We start from the raw sequence: 19,287 nt of genomic DNA on the forward strand, positions 1-19,287 counted from the left end.
TAATATAATACAGGGTAGATGCAGGGAGGATGTTTCCCCTGGCTGGGGAGTCTAGAACCAGGGATTACAGTCTCAGAATAAGGGATCGGCCATTTAAGACTGAGATGAGGAGAAATTTCTTCACTCAGAGGGTGGTGAATCTTTGGAATTCTCTACCCCGGAGGGCTGTGGAGGCTCAGTCGTTGAGTATATTCAAGACAGAGATCGATAGATTTTTGGATACTAAGGGAATCGAGGGAAATGGGAATAGGGCGGGAAAGTAGAGATGAGTTAGAAGATCAGCCATGATCATCTTGAATGGCGGAGCAGGCTTGAGGAGCCAAATGCCCTACTCCTGCTCCTATTTCTTTTGTTCTTATAGAATGAGAGGACACAAGTACAAAATTAAAAAACTTCGTTAGGATAAAAATTGGAAATAACATTTCCCCTGCCCACAGAACAGGCAATGAGAACATACCATTGGCGCCTGTGGTTAATTCAGGATCTATTGGCCCCTTTAAAAAGGAGCTGGATTGATGTATGTTAAGTGGGATTACGATTTATGGAAAATATTGAACAACTGCTTTCTTGTGTTTTCATGGTAGTCGGCGAAGGAAATTATTTTTCTTAAAATAGGTAGTATGGAAAGGATGTCTATATTATAATAGAACATGGTCTTTGGATGGAGTTATGATTAAGGCACTGAATTGCCTTTTCTGAGCATTGTCTTGTGTTCTGGCATCCGTTATAAAGAAGTGATATTTTTCCAATTTCTATCCTACTTGAAGTTTTTAAATTTTGTACTTGGATCCCCTCATTCTATAAGAACATAAGAAATCAGGGCAGGAGTAGGCCATTGGTCACAAATCTGGGAATAGAGTGCAAGTAGAAAGCAGAAATGATCAAAGCATTTGTTAGGCCTCAGTTAGAGTAGTGTGTGTGCAGTTTAAGGGGCACCTCATTTTAGAAAGGACATTAAAGCCATAGAGAGTGTACAATGTAGATTTACCTAGATAATACCAAAGATGGAAGAACATTAAAGATGAAAAACTAGTTATGACCAATGTTCCCTTTAAGCTGCGCAGTTGCGCAACGCTCCAGGGATCCCGTGCAGCCAGCTTTTCAATGTAAAAACTGTGCATGCACTGTATCTTGAATTAAAGGGAACATTGGTTATGACAGGAGATTTGGGATACTGGGACTATTTCCACTGGAACAGAGAAGGCGATTTAAAAGAGATTTGTAAAGTTATGAAGGGTTTTTGCTGGACTGAATAAGAAAAGACTATTACCTTTCGTTGGGGAGTCGGAGGGATCATTGATTTAAAGTTGTCACTAAGAGAGTAAGGAGAGGGGTTAGGAGAAATTTCTTTATGAAGGGTTGTTGGAGCATTGAATGCTTTGCCACAGGGAATAGTTGAGGCAGAGACCATTGTGTCTTTTAGGGGAAAACTTGATTAATATTTGAAGCAGAGGAAGATACACGGCTATGGGGAGAGAACAACTCGGTGGATCAATTTTGGATTGCTTTTACAAAGAGCCCGCAAGATGCAATAAATCAATCCTTCTGTAAATGTCTCTGGTTCTATGGGTAGCTCACCTTACCAGTAATTTTGCCCTCAATTTATCAATCATTCTGCCTGTTGTTTTGCATTTGGCTTCCAGCATTTAGTCGCACTGACAGCGCATAAGTATCATAAACAATTTGTACTTCGAAAGTTCTTATTTGATTGTTATCCGTCACAAGTGGTTACACTCGTGGAGCTTCTCCTGAAGTCCCTAATTGTTTACTTGAGCTATCAAATGGGGCAGCTCTTTAATTGAAGATTATTAAATAACAAACCAGAAGAAATTTACTCAAAGTCAGAAGGAACTCTCTGGATAAGCACCTATTAGTACTTACAGATAGAGTTACCAGTATATTCTGAACAGCACTCAAAGCTTCATGGCACAATAACATTAATATGATCCCATATTGAGACTTAAGTTTCTGGTTAATAGTGCTTTGAATTCTGGATGATGGATTTGTTTTTCACAATATTGTGTGAAATTCTACCTTTATCATCTATCCATATATTAAACATTTTTTGTGTCTGTTGATCACTATATGATTGTAAAATGCCTCCAAAATTGCTGATTGATTACTGTGATTACATTATTACTAAAGGCCACTCACATCCCAACAATTAATTGCATAAGAACATGCAGGTAATCATTCTTTTTATTCTTCTTTGCCTATATATGTCATATAATTTTTACTCGGTAATTTTTTTTCATTAACATTCTACTTTTAATTATTTTAATATTTTTTATTTTTTTCTCTTGCTCATCCACATCCTTTGCTACACATTCTTTCTGCTCTGCCCAACCAGAATCTCCCCTCCCCTTCCCTATATGCCAAGTGCAGAATCTTAAAGTCCCAGCTCACTCATTCTCCTTGCTTCTGCTGAAGCCAAATCTCCCTTCTCAGTGCAGTCACATGGTAAGCTCCCAGCCTGTGGGTTTGCAAGAAAATAGAGGGAGATACAGAGACAAGGGAGGATGTTCAGTAGCCGTTAATAGAGGGCCAGTGGAAAAAAAATGTAATATAAACAGAACAACAGAGCGGAAGATGCAAATGAATAGTGTGTTGGAGACAAGTCAACAGAGACTGTTGCATGAAGACAAACACAAATTCATATCTTTGTGAACAACACCACAGATCAACTACCTTCAAATTTAAATCTGTTGAGATTCACCTGGGAAGGTTTTTCAGAATACTTTGTGTTTTTACCTTTTAGAGCGTCTTATAGGTTTGCCGGATTCAATGCTGCGTAACCACAATCGTCCACAGCAGGTTCCCACCCTGGAAGCAATGTTTATTGAAGATATTGCAGTGGGATCAGAGCATACACTTGCTTTGTGCTCTACAGGGGATATGTTTGCCTGGGGATGCAATGCTGAAGGCCAGGTAGGACAGCTATGTCTAATATAAGGAAATGTATTTCTTTAATGCACAAAAATACCTACCTGAACTTGACAGCTTATTACAAAGTTGCATTTTAATTAAGCCAAGATGATATCCAATTTCATTGAAATGACCCTGCTCAGATCTCTGGTGTGATGTGAAAAAATCGATAGAAATTTAGGTTTAACACTGACATTAAACTATACAGGAAACTTTGTGCTATCCGGAGGTGAGCTATCCGGCAATCTGGAGCCACCGGCAAAAATCAGCAGCCGTTTTTTATTCTTTTTGGGTTTTTTTTTTGCTTTGTTTGAACAGTCAAGCTGTGCAAGGTCTGTAGCTATAGCAACAGCTTCATCTACAGAGCTTTAGGGCCACACCCGAGTGTTTAGAAGCTGTTGCTAAGCAACAGTGTTTGTTGTCAAATACGGAGATAAGAATCTCCGTATCTCTCAACATTAACTCTGGAGAGTACGGCACTTTTTAGGCAACGGCAGCAGCTCGGTCCTGTGGGTGCCGGATAACACAAAGTTTCCTGTACTTATTTGCTCATCTGGCCTGTGCATTGAGGCACTGTTCATTATACTAAGCCACACAGATCCAAAATTCCAGATTTGATTCTTTGGCTGTGCTGAGTTAGCTGATCTCAGTGGGGCAGCAGTTGGAGCGCTACAATTGGCTTAACACTTCCATGTCAGGGCAATGAAAAATCAGCCAGGGTTTCTCCTCACCACCCTCATGATCCCAACTGAAAAGTACATGTTTATGACTGTTGATTTAATATATAGTTTAGTACGTGTTGCTTTGCTTTTCCTGGGAAAAGAATTGATGACCGCCCTCTTCTCTTTCTCCCTCCTGCGCACCCCCTGCAAGAAAATGTACTTTTTAGATGGTGGAGAGTTACTGGACCAATGTATCATCATGATGACAGCATTGACACTCAAAATGGCTTAAGTGATTATTCCTTCACCAGTCTCTCCTTTAGTAACCTGGGGTTATTTAGATAGTATGTTAAATATGTTTTCCATTCAAAGAATGAGAAAGACCTTGCCTAACTAGGTAATTATTTTAAAACTTGCTGAACTGGTTTAGAAACAGAATCAATGGAATGTTAAACAAATTAGAGGTTTATGAACACTGGAAATCTGAAAGTAAACAATGGAGATCCACAGCAGATAAATCAGTATTTTATAGGAAAGGTCAGAGGTGTGACGAACAGTTGCACTATATCATTAAATTATCATTGAAATAATATTTAAATTATTCAAATGTTATTTCTTTCATGAGCCATGGTGTATTGTAAGTGTAGCATGCTTGGGAGGAATAGGTGACTTTGCACCTATGGTTCCAAATGCTCTCCACCACTGGGGGTTTCCTCACCTCATGTCTGGGTCTGTTGTAGACTAATTGATAAGAGATTGATTGCTATGATTAGTTAACAACTCCATTATCATTGTATCCTGCGACTACCAGGATGGTAGAAGGCAAACTAGATGGACCTTGGTTCCTACCTTTCTCTTTGATGTGTTTGTCCTGCTTTACATTTCTAGCATTTTAGATTTTTATTTTAAACTAAACTACACTGTTTTTAAACCTTGTTTAATATGTTGTAACATTTCCTCATTTGTCAAGTTTTAATGTAGCCATAATATGAAGTAGTGACAGATTTATAATTTCCTTTCTGCAGCTTGGTCTAAGCCATACCAACCAAGTAAAAGAGCCAACGTTGATTACTACACTTCAAGGGAAGAATATTCGTCAGATTTCAGCTGGTCGGTGTCACAGTGCTGCATGGACCACTCCTCTTTCACCTACAACTCCAGGTAACATCATATCCGTCTTTCAGATGAGACGTTAAACCGAAGCCTCATCTGCTCTCAATTCAATTCAATTCAATTCAAATCGCTTTATTGGCATGACAGGGTACATCTTATGTTGCCAAAGCATCGAAAAACATTCATGGTGGTACACAAAAATACAGATCTATCCATACAGTGTACAAACAGATATATCCCTGAGTGTATAAATATACATTCATATAATTTTTATATACTCTTTTCTTATATTTAGTGGTTGTCCCTCTGTTTATGGCAAGCTGTAACATAGTGTGCCGCTAAGGTTACACAATTTCTCTCTTCCCCTAGTAGGTATGGGAGTTTTTGGTCGTCATTCAAATTTCTGAATTCCGGGCATATTTTTGTGAATTTTGGGTAGAAATTCTCCCTTATGCCCTGATATTTTCTACAAGCTGTGAGGAAGTGCATCTCTGTCTCCACCTCTCCCTGACTGCAGTGAGAGCATATCCTGTCCTCTCTTGGTAGCCAGGTCTGCCTGTGTCTACCTTTTTCGCTCGCCAGGCTATGTTCACTAAGTCTGTACATTGTCAAGGTTTTTCTCATTTTGCTATCCTTTACCCTGGTCAGGTAATCAGCCATGTTGTATTGTCTGTTTAGGGCCAAGTAGCAATTGAGTTTGCTTTGGGTTTTTGGTGGATGTAAAAGATCCCATGACACTTTGAAGAAGAGCAGGGGATTATCCCCAGTGTCCTGGCCAATATTTATCCCTCAATCAACATGACAAAAACAGATTATCTGGTCATTATCACGTTGCTGTTTGTGAGAGCTTGCTGTGCGCAATTTGGCTACTGCATTTCCTGCATTACAACAGTGACTGCACTTCAAAAAGTACTTCATTGGCTATAAAGTGCTTTGGGACGTCTGGTGGTCATGACAGGCGCTATATAAATGCAAGTCTTTCTTATATAATCTTGTAACAGAACAGTACTGATGAAACGGCAGGAAAAGCATATAGAACATTGTGTAGGATCAGTTTGTGATTTAAAGGTTTTTATGGGCCATTGCAAAGAACTGGAAACTGTCAAATTTAATAACTGATTCTGGTACATGCATGTTATGACAAGTTGTACCTGTGAGGCCAATTAGTTCTCATCATTAAAATTGAAAGCACACTGATTTGAATATGTTGCTTTTGCCTCTAGGATCTCTCCTTAGACACAAAAGGCATCAAGGGGTATGGGGAGAGAGCGGGAATATGGTATTGAGATAGAGGATCAGCCATGATCATGTTGAATGGCGGAGCAGGCTCGAAGGGCCGAATGGCCTACTCCTGCTCCTATTTTTCTATGTTTCCTTGCTCTCTCTTATGTATCACCTTTGGGTTTGAGCTCCACAGTAGAGCTTGAATGCTTAACCTGGGCTGATATTACAGCAGAAGGCCCACCACCTTCTTAGGACAACTAGGGATATGCAATAAATGCACCATTGCTGATGTCACCTACATCGTGAGAACATTTTCTTTCAAATTAATGTTTGTTGAGGTCATGTAGGCTTTTTGGGATGCTTATGTTACTATTGGTGTAGCTGAAGCTGTATCATTAATGGTACCATATTTTTGAAGTCCCTGTGATGTAAAGAACACAATAAATAAATTAAGAATAAATTTCTTGTTCTTAAAAATTATAGGAAAGGCTGTAACTCTTTTAAAATGATAGATGATCTGACATTTTTGACACCATTGCAAGTACTGAATCTGTACAAAGAGTGATTTTAACTTGGGATCATTGTCCTGAAACTCTAAACTCAATTTTTTCTACATGATAGGTACAAGTGCAGCTGAATTTTAGATTGGTAAGCAAATAAGCTCTGACTATTATATTCAAATGAATTTAGAGCAATAATTTACCTTGATTTTTTTCTAATTAAAGGTAACACAGTTCCTGTTCAGCTTGGTATACCACAGATAATACCTCCTCAATACAGTGTACTTAAAGAATGCAGCCCAGAAGCCCTTATGAATAGGTTGCGGGTTCTATTTCACTTCTCTGATCTGATGTATAAGTCTTGGCGACTGCTAAATCTCAACTCTAACAATCAGGTAAAATATTTCTTTCACATTCTGGTAGAAAATATTAAGAGAGGTCCAAGCAAATCTGGGAGTTACAATTTGGTGAAGCCAAACCTGAGTTTTAAAAACCTGATGATTGCAAGAGGAAATAAGGACTGAAGAAGATAAGACCTTCTTCGGTTTGATCTTTGGAAGGAATAAGTGAGAGTTGGGGGCAGTGCATGAGTCTTGATTTCAACACTGTAGGGAGGAAAGAGAGAATAAAGGATGGCATATTTAGAGCTTAGTTGAGACTAGAGGTGAGAGAGAGATTGTCGTTTTAAATGCCATTTTTTTTCTAGCATCCTATCCAGGAATGCAAGAGAGAGATGATGAGAGTTTTGCCAGATATTCAGAGTTGCAGGACAAGAAGTGATTGGTACAAAAGAGGAAACCGAGCGTCTTGGATGTAGCTTTAGCAATAGGAGTGGTGGGAGTTCTATTTGAGATAGGGGAGATACTGGGGTCAAGAAAGTTAGTAGATGAAGAAACAACTAAGCCATAAAAGTAAGAGGTGGTTGTTGGCTAGACTTAAAAGAGACATAAAAGTTTCTTTGAAGAATTTAAAGAAATAAGATTTGTGTTGCCACATTGAAGGGTATGGAAAAGATAAAGATGTAGGCCTAGAAATTCCAGGGAACTTGGGCTAGAAAAATATTGGCCCGTACTTTCCGATCCCTACGGGTGGGTACGAGCTGTGTACACACACGTAGGGGCCTCACAAGTGCCGGTTTCAGGCATGCAAAGCGCATGTGCTGAAAGCCATCACGTCCGATCTGTCAAGAATTCTCTTGATGGATCATCCTCTTTCCCTGGAGAAGGGTCTCTGCGGGTGGAGAGTTCCGCTTTCTGCAGAACCTCCGCCCGCTGAAAACCTTTAAAAAATCTTACGCCTGGTAAAAGTAGGCGTAAGGCCTGCTTTTACCAGCAAGAGTTTAAAAAAAGTAAATAAAAAAGTCACTCATTTATAATTTAAAAATACTTATTAAAAAAGGTAAGTTTATTTTTAGCCCTGTAAACATTTTTTAAAAATTTTTCAAAAAACTAAATTTTTGTTTAAAATATTTAATTTAATGTAATTTTAACTAATTTTAAAAACTTTTTTTTAAAATGTATTTAATGTTTTAGTGTGTTTTTTGAGTGATCCCCATTCATACATTTGACAGGTCTAAGCTGAGAGACCTGTCAAAAGTATGAAGGGGGATTCCCTTCTTCCATTGGTTCCCCATGGCCCACGTGATCCCAGGAACGCTTGTGAACTGCCTGCACCCCTGGGATACCTGGGCCTCTGCACGCGCACACCAGGAGAGGCCCAGGAGCAGAAATGTCCGGACCTTCAGACCCCTCGGGTAAGGGCGTAGATTTTTTCCAGATCGGAGGCATCCGCACGCAGGAAGCCTCCGATCAGAAAATACGGGCCATTATTATATGGAGAGGGTGTAAGAAAATGGGCAGAATTCGGGACGAGACCTGGTATAACCAAGTCCCTTTCCCTTTTTCCACCTGACCGATATACAGCTGGAAGTGGAGAGAGGTGCATACTGCACCATACAAATGAGAGCATATGAGGTAGTTCCCGTCATTTGTGTCTTAGCAAGGTTAGATTTTAAAAGGTTGGTTTGCCAAAAGTTCAATTGCTTTCAAGAACCTGATTCCGCTGGGTCTCAGTCCTTTTCTGGCTACAACCTAAAATTCTAATGATAGGTGCATCCCCCGCCTGAGATCCCACAATTCCACCTCTCTGGCGTTGGCGCTAACCCCTTTTATGTAAATTATCCTGTGCCCAGGATTTAAGACCGGGTCAATGACAAGACTGTCTGCTGGATACAAGGCCCAACTCGTGTCCTTCTGGTGGGTGCTTGCTCGGCGGGTTCGGGTAGTATTATGCATATTTCACTTTTAATCCCCTCTCCCGCCTGTCGTGGGGGGATTAATATCGAGGTCCATGTCGCCACCTTGTTAGAGGTATGAATCAAAGATTGGGTCCAAGCTACATAATTCTGAAACAGGCTCCAAGGACTGGTATAAAATTATTGAGTTAATTTCCAGTTTTGGATCTAGTACTCTTGAGAGGACAGTCACATGCTATATTTCTCTGATGAGGTGGAATTGGAACACCAAATTGTCCGAAATGTTATCTGAAATGCAGAAATAAAGAGCTAAGTCAACAGCGGGAACCGAAATGTATATAATGCCTTCAAAAGCTTAATGTTGTAAAAGTTACTTTTCCATCAGCATAGGTGCTTGAGTTCTCAAAATGATCTGCTTTCCTGATTTGTTCTCCCTATTAACTAATCTGTCTGGGAAAATAGTAAACCTCATCCATAACTACAAGAAAGGGTCAGAATTGATCCTGATAAATGCAGATTAGTATCTCGTGGAAACCAGGATACGCCTACAACAAACTAGCTGCCAATTTAGCTCCAAGGTAAATTTGTCAGTTTGTGATGCTGCCAAACTCATCATTCAGAAATCAAGTAATTTTCTTGGTAGCCTTTACAAAGATAGAGCAGGAGTAGGTCAGTCACCCCTGTGGGTGTTCTGACATTCAATTAGATTATAGCTGATCTATACCTCAAATCCATTCACCATGTCCCATATCCCTTGATACTCTTGCCCAACAATAATCTGGCAATCTCAGTTTTGAAAATTTCAGTTGACTGAGCCTTTTGTGTGTGTGTTTGGGGGTGGGGGGGGGAGGGGTTTGTGGGCAAGAGTTCTAGATTACCACTGCCCTTTGTGTGACAAAAAGCTTCCTGATTCACTCCTAAATGGCCTAGCTCTAATTTTAAGATTATGCCCCCTTATTCTGGATTCGCCCACCAGAGGAAATCGTTTCTCTGCATCTATTGCATCCATTTGTCATTTTAAAGACCTTGATTTGATCATCCCTTAACCTTCTAAACTCAAGAGAAAGAAAGACAGGTTTATGCAACCAGTCTTCATATTTAACCCTTTAAGCTCTGTTATAATTCTAGTGAAACTGTACGGTACCCCCTCAAAGGCCAATCATTCCTGTGGTTCAGTGGTCAAATCTGAACACAGTATTCCAGTTAAGGTCTGACCAAGGCTCTGTACAACTGAAGCATCACTTCCTCTCTTTTGAATTCCAACCTCCTTGAGATAACATTTCATTAGTCTTTTTGATTACTTTTTGTAACTGTGTACTAGCCTTTAGTGATTTGTGTACCTGTACACCTAAATCCCTTTGCTCTTCTACAACTCCTAGTTTCGCACTATTAAGAAGAAACTATTACAATTTGTCTTTCTCCAATCCAAAGTGGATGCCCTCGCACTCTTTACCCTCACCCATTGAACTCCATCTGCCATAGTTTCACTCACTCACTTAACTGACTCTGTTCCTTTATAGCTGCCTGCTCCCATCTACAAAACTTACTGTGCCTCATAATTTAGTGTCATCTGCAAACCTGGATATACAGCTCTCTCTTACTTCATTAACGTATATGGTGAGATGCTGAGGTCCTAGTACAGACCCCCCTGCCAATCAGAGAACATTCTCTTTATCCCTATTTCTCTGTCTCCTACCGCACCCTACCGCCCCCCAATCATTTACCAACCCGTGTCACAAGGTTACCTTGTATTTCATGCCTTAGCAAATGCCTTCTGGAAGTCCATGTAGATAACTCCCGTCTCCACAATCTGGTGATGCTGGTGACCTCCTCAAGAAATGTAACTAGATTAATCAGGTATGACCTAATTGTCACAAATCCTAGAAAAAATAATGGCCCAGAAATTCGGGTCCCAACACGTGAGTACGGACAGAGTACTCACGCGTGGACCCGATGGAAGTGCCGGAATCTTGCATGCACTACGCATGCACGGGAAACCGGCACTTCCGATTCTCTGAACCAAGGGGTTCAGAGGTCGAACGCGTGCGCGCGGGAGTCTGCGCGTGCGCGTTGAACTTCCTCTTTTTTTCAGGTTTTAACGTGCGGGTAAGTCTCTACATTTTAGAAATGTAAAAAGCAGACGTAAGGACTTCATTTTCAAAGGTAAGTGGTCAATTATTTAAAATTAAAACATTTTTTCCACAGGTTTTTTACCTTTAAATACTTTAAAGCAAGGTAAGTTTATTTTTAGCCCCGTTTTTTTTATAAAATTCTTTTTTTCAAAAATTTAAATTTTTGTTTAAAATAGTTATTTAATGTCATTTATAGTTTATTTACAAAGTGTGATGTTTTTTAAAAATTTATTTGAAGGTAAAGTACAGTTTTACAGCCTCAGCATTTATACGTTTTGACAGGTCTATCTGTCAAGACTTATGAATGGAGCATTCCCTGCTCCGATTGGCTGCCTGTTGCTCACGTGATCCCAGGGGACGCTTCGCACTAACTACGCCCCTGGGACACGCCAGCATAGTGCGCCGGCCACTGGGACAGGCCTCGGAGAGGAATTCCACGCAGGCCAAGAGGTCAACTGCCGGCACGCTAGGTAAGTGTAGGTCGGGGGCTTGCACCCGCGGGAAGCCCCCGACCCGAATTTCTGGGCCAATCTTTTCTAGTCTCCAGTGACAGCCTAAAGAGCAAATTTGAAGCACTGCTTTAAATTACTGTTCTACTATCCAGCCCGAACACAGAGGGTAGAGTTCATATGATGGATATGATAGCGCCCAACCAGGATCTAGCCTCTCGCCCACATTGAACCAATCAGCGCCTGGGGTGGAATAGACTTCCAATATAACTCACTGGTGATTGACGGCAGTTACTACCAATAGAGAAGTGCACTTGTCTGACTTGCCCAATGAAGAGGGGTGTAAGCTGGAGCAATCTGCACCTTGATGACAGAGCATGGAACAGATGGAAAGTGCGTGCAGAGTGAAATGGGAGAAGAAAATGCCCATATGATTTCTCTTGTGTTGCTCGCCGCAGTATCCAGGAGATTAATCTTTAATTCCAGGAAACTCGAGCACAATCCGGGAGGATTGGCAACCCCACTAAGAATGATCATTACAGAGAACATGGAGAGGGAGAAGAGCAATAGAAATGTATAATGCGGGGCATAAAAGTTTAGGGCGAATACCATTATTCTAGTGCAGAAGTTGCAGGAAATAATTGCATGAGTGAGTTATGCTAAATTTTAAACCATCCCAAAATTGGTGGGATTTGAACACACGTCTCTGGATCATTAGTCCAGACTTCTGGATTACTAGCCCAGTAACATTACCAATATGCTACCATTCCTGCTAACATAACTTCCACCCTTTTGTATTCCAGCCTTGAGATAAAGGCCTACATTCCATTAGCCTTTTAAATTATTTTTGTATCTGTCCAGTAGCTTTTAGTGATTCCCCCCGTTGAACTCCATCTGGCACAGTTTTACCCACTCAATGGCCCTGATTTTCCTGGAGCCGTCAGGCGGGGTTTCAGGCATGGTGGGGGGGGGGGGGGGAAATCCCGATTTCGGGGGTCCCGACACCATCCCGCCCAAAACCCGCCTCCACATAAGTTTCAGCGGAGGCGGGTACCCGCACTGGGACCCACCCACCCGAGGCGGGAAGGGATTAGTGCCAATTAACTGCCTGTTAACAGGCAGTTTTTAGCCTAATCCCTATTTTAAGGGGTGTCGTGTGGGATTCCCGACAGCTCCAAACCATGCCAGGTGAGAGCAGGCGGGCCGTCGGGTTGAAGGACTTGGAGGGGTCGCGATGTCGGTGTTCAGGTGAGTGATGGGTGCATGAGTGCAAAGGTAAGTGTGTTTGGTGTGTCTAAAGTGTGTAAAGAAGTTTAAATTACCTGTACTTACCTTAACAGCCTTTCCTCCTCTAGGTTTCGGGAGTCCATCACTCAGCCGGCACTGAAAGCAAAATGGCTGCGATCTGTGAAAAGTGACAGCCTTCAGCTTTTAGTGCCGGTGAGAGTTCTAACTGAGTCTGTGTAGAAGGACTCAGGTTATAAGTCAGACTGTCAGTGTTTGACTGCTTCAAACAGCTGTGAAACACTGATATTTCATCTGTCAAGACCTCTTGCTGAGCCCGCTGGGCGGGCTTAACGAGGTCAATCAAGGGAAAATCGCGCGGATTGGCCGAACGTCGATGTAGGCGGGACTAAAACCCGAAAGTTGTAGTCCCACCTCCTTCCCGACAGCTTTATGAAAATCTACCCCAATGTATCTTTTACCTACTCAGTTAATCTATCAATGTTGCTTTGCAACTTTCTGCTCCCATCTACACTGTTTACTGCGCCATCCAACTTAGTGCCGAGAGCAAGCACAGATATACGGCTCTTTATTTCTTCATCCAAGTCATTGGTAAATATAGTGAAAGGCTGAGGCCCCAGTACAGATCCCTGGGGGACACCACCAATCACATTCTACCAATTTGAGTACGTCCCATTATCCCTACTACTCTCTGTCTCCTACCTCCTACCCATTTCAAGAGGTTGCCTCCAATTCCCTGTACGCTCATTTTTGTTTACATTCTCAAGTGGAAATTTACTGAATGCCTTCTGGAAGTCCATATAAGTAATATCCATAGACATTCCCTTATCTACCACATTAGTTATCTCCTCCAAAAATTCAGGTAGGTTCGTTAGCCATGAGTTAACTTTTACAAATCCATGCTGGCTCTCTCTAATCAGTTCATGTTTGTCCAAGTGCTCAGTCACTCTGCCCCTAATAACAGATTCTAGTAACTTCCCCACAACAGACGTTAGACTTATAGGCCTATAATTTCCTAGTTTGTTTCTCCTACCCTTCTTAAATAATGGTATTAACTATCATTGTTACCTCCGCGCAACATTGAGGCTGTTGTTATATATTTATAGAAAACATAGGAACAGGAGTAGGTCATTCAGCCCCTTAAGCCTGTTCCACCATTCAATTAGATCATGGCTCGGGGCGGCTGCAAGGCATTCTGGAGGGGTAGGGTGAACAGCCAGTTGTCATGCTGCATATAGGTACCAACGATATAGGTAAAAAATGGGATGAGGTCCTAAAAGCTGTATATAGGGAGCTAGGAGGTCAATTTTAAAAATAGGACCTCAAAGGTAGTAATTTCAGGATTGCTACTAGTGCGACGTGCTAGTCAGAGTAGAAATAGAAGGATATTTCAGATGAATACGTGGCTAGAGGAATGATGCAATGGGGAGGGATTCAAATTCCTGGGACATTGGAACCGGTTCTGGGGGAGGTTGGACCAGTACAAATTGGACGGTTTGCACCTGGACAGGACCGGGACCGATGTCCTAGGGGGACTGCTTGCTAGTGCTGTTGGGGAGGGTTTAAACTAAAATGGCAGGGGGCTGGGAACCTGTGCAGGGAGACAGAGGAAAGGGAAGCAAGGATAGAAACAAAAGACAGGACGGAGAAAAGCAAAAGTGGAAAGCAGAGAAATCAAGGGTGTAAATCAAACAGGGCTACAGTAAATAATAATTCTAAAAGGACTAAGAGTGTTAAAAAATCAAGCCTGAAGGCTTTGGCCTAGAAATTGGGTTGGGGCGCCAAAGTGGCGCAAAAGTCGCCTGAGCGCAGGATTTAGCGCAGCGATCGGAGTAATACCAATCGCCAGAAATTCAGTTTCAGTGCCCCTCGAGGGACACGGGGCGAGGCTCGAGGCGCTCCGTGTCCCTCTTAGGGCGCTGAAACTGATTATCGCAGCGCAACATGCCGCAGCGCCACACGCTACGGCACGCTGCGGTACTGCAGGCCTTCCTCCCACTGTTAAGGGGGAGGTGCCTGCAACAGCGCGATCCCCGCTCGCGAGTGCCGGCAAATGAGCCCGGCACCAAGGAGAAGTGCCGGGCTCTCAGGAAACAGCCGGCAATGCCGCGGTGGGGGGGGAGGTTAGGAGGCCGGGGACGGAGGTGCTGGCAGGCGGCCGCCGAAAAAGCGGCCGCCCCGCACCTCCACCTTAACTTGCGCCGCTGCCGGCACAGTAAGGCCCCTTGAACCGGGCGCGGGTAGCGAACGGCGCAACTGCGGCGTTCGCTACCAAATATCGCGAACGGGGCACGAATGGGGCGCTGCGCACACTGATGACATCATCGGTGGTGGCGCAGCGCAACAGGCTAACGCCACCATTAGCGCCCCTCCTGAATATCGCGGGAGGCGCAGCCAGTGGCGCTACAGCCACTGCCTGCCTCTTTAGGTGCTAACAGGTGGCGCTACTCACCCCATTTCTCCCCCTTTGTGTCTTAATGCGAGGAACATTCGTAATAAGGTGGATGAATTAGCTGAGGAAATAGATGTAAATGGATATGATATAATTGGGATTATGGAGACATGGCTCCAGGGTGACCAAGGCTGGGAATTCAACATCCAGGGGTATTCAATATTCAGGAAGGACAGGAAAAAAGGAAAAGCAGGTGGGGTAGCATTGCTGGTTAAAGAGGAGATTAACACAATAGTAAGGAAGGATATTAGCTCTGATGATGTGGAATCTGTATGGGCAGAGCTGAGAAATACCAAGGGGCAGAAAACGTTAGTGGGAGTTGTATACAGACCCCCCAAACAGTAATGCTGAGGTATGGGGATGGCATTAAATGGGAAATTAGAGACGCGTGCAATAAGGGCACAGCAGTTATCATGGGTGACTTTAATCTACATATAGATTGGGCTAACCAAATTAGTTACAATACTGTGGAGGAGGAATTCCTAGAGTGTTTACGGATGGTTTCCTGGACCAATATGTCGAGGAACCAACTAGAGATCAGGCCCATCTTAGACTGGGTATTATGTAATGAGAAAGGATTAATTAGCAATCTTGTGGGAGGCCCCTTGGGGAGGAGTGAGCATAATATGATAGAATTCTTCATTAAAATGGAGAGTGAAGTAATTGACTCAGAGACTAGCATCATGAATTTAAATAAAGGAAACTACGATGGTTTGAGGCACGAGTTGGCTAGGATGGATTGGGGAATGTTACTTAAAGGGTTGACGGTGGATAGGCAATGGCAAACATTTAAAGACCGTATGGATGAACTACAGAATTTGTTCATCCCTGTATGGCATAAAAATAAAACAAAAAAGGTGACTCAACCGTGGCTAACAAGGGAAATTAGGGATAGCATAAGATCCAAGGAGTGGACATATAATTTGGCCAGAAAAAGCAGCAAACCTGAGGATTGGGAGCAGTTTAGGATTCAGCAAAGGAGGACAAAGGGAATAATTAAGAGGGGGGAAATAGATTATGAGAGTAAGCTTTCAGGGAACATAAAAACTGACTGTAAAAGCTTCTATAGATATGTGAAGAGAAAAAGATTGGTGAAGTCAAGCGTAGGTCCCTTGCAGTCAGATTCAGGGGACTTTATAATGAGGAACAAAGAAATGGCAGACCAATTAAATACATACTTTGGTTCTGTCTTCACAAAGGAGGACACAAATAACCTCCCAGAGATGTCGGGGAACATAGGGTCTAATGAGAGGGAGGAATTGAATGAAATCAGTATTTGTAGGGAAATGGTGTTAGGGAAATTGACGAGATTGAAGGCCGATAAATCCCCAGAGCCTGATCATCTACATCCTAGGATACTTAAGGAAGTGGCCCTAGAAATAGCAGATGCATTGCTGGTCATCTTCCAATATTCTATAGACTCTGGAACAGTTCCCATGGATTGGAGAATAGCTAATGTAACCCCACTATTTAAAAAAGGTGGTAGAGAGAAAACGGGGAATTGTAGACCAGTAAGCCTGACATCGGTAGTGGGGAAAATGCTAGAGTCCATTATAAAAGATGTAATAGCAGAGTACTTGGAAAACAGTGACAGGATCGGACAAAGTCAACATGGATTTACAAAAGGTAAATCATGCTTGACTAATCTACTGGAATTTTTTGAGGATGTAACTAGTAGAATAGATAAGGGAGAATCAGTGGATGTGGTGTATTTGGACTTTCAGAAGGCTTTCGATAAGGTCCCACATAAGAGATTAGCGTGCAAAGTTAAAGCACATGGGATTGGGGGTAAGGTACTGACTTGGGTAGAAAACTGGTTGGCAGACAGGAAGCAAAGAGTTGGAATAAACGGACCTTTTTCCGAGTGGCAGGCAATGACTAGTGGGGTACCGCAGGGATCGTTGCTAGGACCCCAGCTATTCACAATATATATAAATGATCTAGACGAGGGAACTAGATGTAATATCTCCAAGTTTGCAGACGACACAATGCTGGGTGGGCGTGTGTGCTGTGAGGAGGATGCAGAGAAACTCCAGTATGATTTGGACAGGTTGGGTAATTGGGCAGGTGCATGGCAGATGCAGTATAATGTGGATAAATGTGAGGTTATCCACTTCGGTGGCAAAAACAGGAAGACAGATTATTATCTGAATGGCAATAGATTGGGAAAAGGGGAAGTGCACCGAGACCTGGGTGTCCTTGTGCACCAGTCGCTGAAGGTAAGCATGCAGGTGCAGCAGGCAGTTAAGAAGGCAAATAGTATGTTGGCCTTCATAGCGAGAGGATTCGAGTACAGGAGCAAGGATGTCTTGCTGCAGTTGTACAGGGCCTTGGTGAGACCACGCCTTGAGTATTGTGTGCAGTTTTGGGTGCCTTATCTGAGGAAGGATGTTCTTGCAATGGAGAGAGTGCAGCGAAGAGTCACCAGACTGATACCTGGGATGGCAGGAATGACGTATGAGGAGAGATTGGGTTGATTAGGCTTATATTCACTAGAGTTTAGAGGAATGAGAGGGGATCTCATTGAAACTTATCAAATTCTAACAGGACTAGACAGACTAGATGCAGGAAGGATGTTCCCGATGGCGAGGGAGTCCAGTCTAAGGATAAGGGGAAAGCCATTTAGGACTGAGATGAGGAGGAATTTCTTTACCCAGAGAGTGGTGAACCTGTGGAATTCTCTATCACAGAAGGCAGTAAATATATTCAAGAAGGAGTTAGATATATTTCTTAAGGCTAAAGGGATATGGGAACAGGGTACTAAATTTGGATGATCAGCCATGATCTCATTAAATGGTGGAACAGGCTCGAGGGGCCGAATGGCCTACTCCTGCTCCTATCATCTTCTATGGCTGTTCTGTTCCTCAACTCCATTTACTTGCCTTTGCTCCATACCCCTTATAACCTTACCTAATAAAAATCTGAACATCTCGGTCCTGGAAATTTCAACTGACGCAGCCTTTTGCGAGAGAGAATTCCAGGTATCCACTATCCTTTGTGTGAAAATGTGTTTCCCGATTTGATGTTTGAATGGTCTACCTCTAATTGTACGATTGTGCCCGCTGTTCTGGATTTCCCCACCAGAGGAAATAAATCTCTGTATCTATACTGTTGAATTCTTTTATGATTTCAAACACCTCAATTACATCACCACTCTAAACTCAATGGAATACAAGCCGAGTTTATGTAACCTGCCCTCTTAATTTGACCCTCTAAGCCAGGTATCAGTCTGCTGAATCTGCATTGTACCTCCTTCAAGGCCATTACATTCTCCTGAGGTGTGATATCATACTGAATATAACACTCTAGATGGGGTCTGACCAAGGCTCTGTACAACTGGAGCACAACTTACTCCCCATTGTATTCCAGCTCCCTTGAGATAAAGGCCAACAGACCATTTGCCTTTTTAATTCTTTTTTTACCTGTCCACTAGCTTTGTGATTTTTTGTACGTGAATCCCTTACACTCTCTGCTCCTCCACAGTTCCTAGTCTCTCGCCATTAAAAAAAATCCTATTTGTTTTTCTTGGATTTAAAGTGGATGACCTCAATTCCTCATATTGAGTTCCATCTGGCACACTTTTGCCTGTTAACTTATTCTGTCTATGTTCACTTTCCCAGCATTTTCTGTGTATACTATGACGATAACCAATTTAAAAATAGCTAGGTACATATCTGAGATGGAAGTTTGAGGATAAGTACAGACACAGCTGATGAAATGCTCTTCTGCTGCTGAAACCATAACTGGTAGAATGCGATTGGTCAGAGTTCTATAATGCATGTCCTGTACCAACTGAATTTCTCCATGCTTGTAGAGTTGAAAACAAGTACAAGCACCCACCCTGGAGCTTCGTAAACACTCTACTTGCTTTGGCAGCATAGCTCAGTTGGCCAGATTTTCCTGCAAAGGCGAGATCGGGGACGTACACCGTAAATTTAGGCATTCAGTGCATCAATCTTACTATCGATAACTTCCTCCATATTTTCCTGAAATTCTAATTAGAATATGCTGCAGCGAGCATGACGGCGAATCAGGAGTGATGCAGCCAGTGGCCGGGAATTTGTTCCAAAGCTGATACTGCCCTTTTCTGCTGGGTAATAAATTAAAATAACTCTGCCCCACTCAGTGTCTCCCATTGTGGCCATAATATATTGTCCACCCTTTACCAGTTTGGTTTGTGCGTGAGGATTGGGTCCGGAGGGATAGCCAGCTAAGGGTGTACAAATATACCAAGTTAATCTGGAGAGCTGTGTTTGCTAAAAAGGACTGGGACTTTTTGGGGGGAATTTTAACCCCAGAAAATGGGTGGGTTGGGGTCAAGTTGGGGGTTG

General features: G+C 42.5%; 1 protein-coding gene across 4 annotated transcripts in view; it reads left to right on the forward strand.

Annotated features, from left to right (window-relative positions):
* The window catches only part of LOC147123467 (putative E3 ubiquitin-protein ligase HERC1), a 491,571-nt gene that overhangs the window by 407,280 nt on the left and 65,004 nt on the right, over nt 1–19,287 (forward strand). For 3 of the 4 annotated variants that reach the window (XM_085973346.1, XM_085973361.1, XM_085973355.1), the window contains 3 exons: nt 2,759–2,928; nt 4,613–4,748; nt 6,650–6,819. In XM_085973346.1, the coding sequence (XP_085829472.1) occupies nt 2,759–2,928; nt 4,613–4,748; nt 6,650–6,819 (476 nt within the window). The remainder of the gene's footprint in view (nt 1–2,758; nt 2,929–4,612; nt 4,749–6,649; nt 6,820–19,287) is intronic. The other variant, XM_085973371.1, reaches the window with a different exon arrangement.

Source organism: Somniosus microcephalus, chromosome 2, assembly GCF_052327205.1.
Source record: "Somniosus microcephalus isolate GS21.2 chromosome 2, FLI_Smic_1.0, whole genome shotgun sequence".
Lineage (NCBI taxonomy): Eukaryota > Metazoa > Chordata > Chondrichthyes > Squaliformes > Somniosidae > Somniosus > Somniosus microcephalus.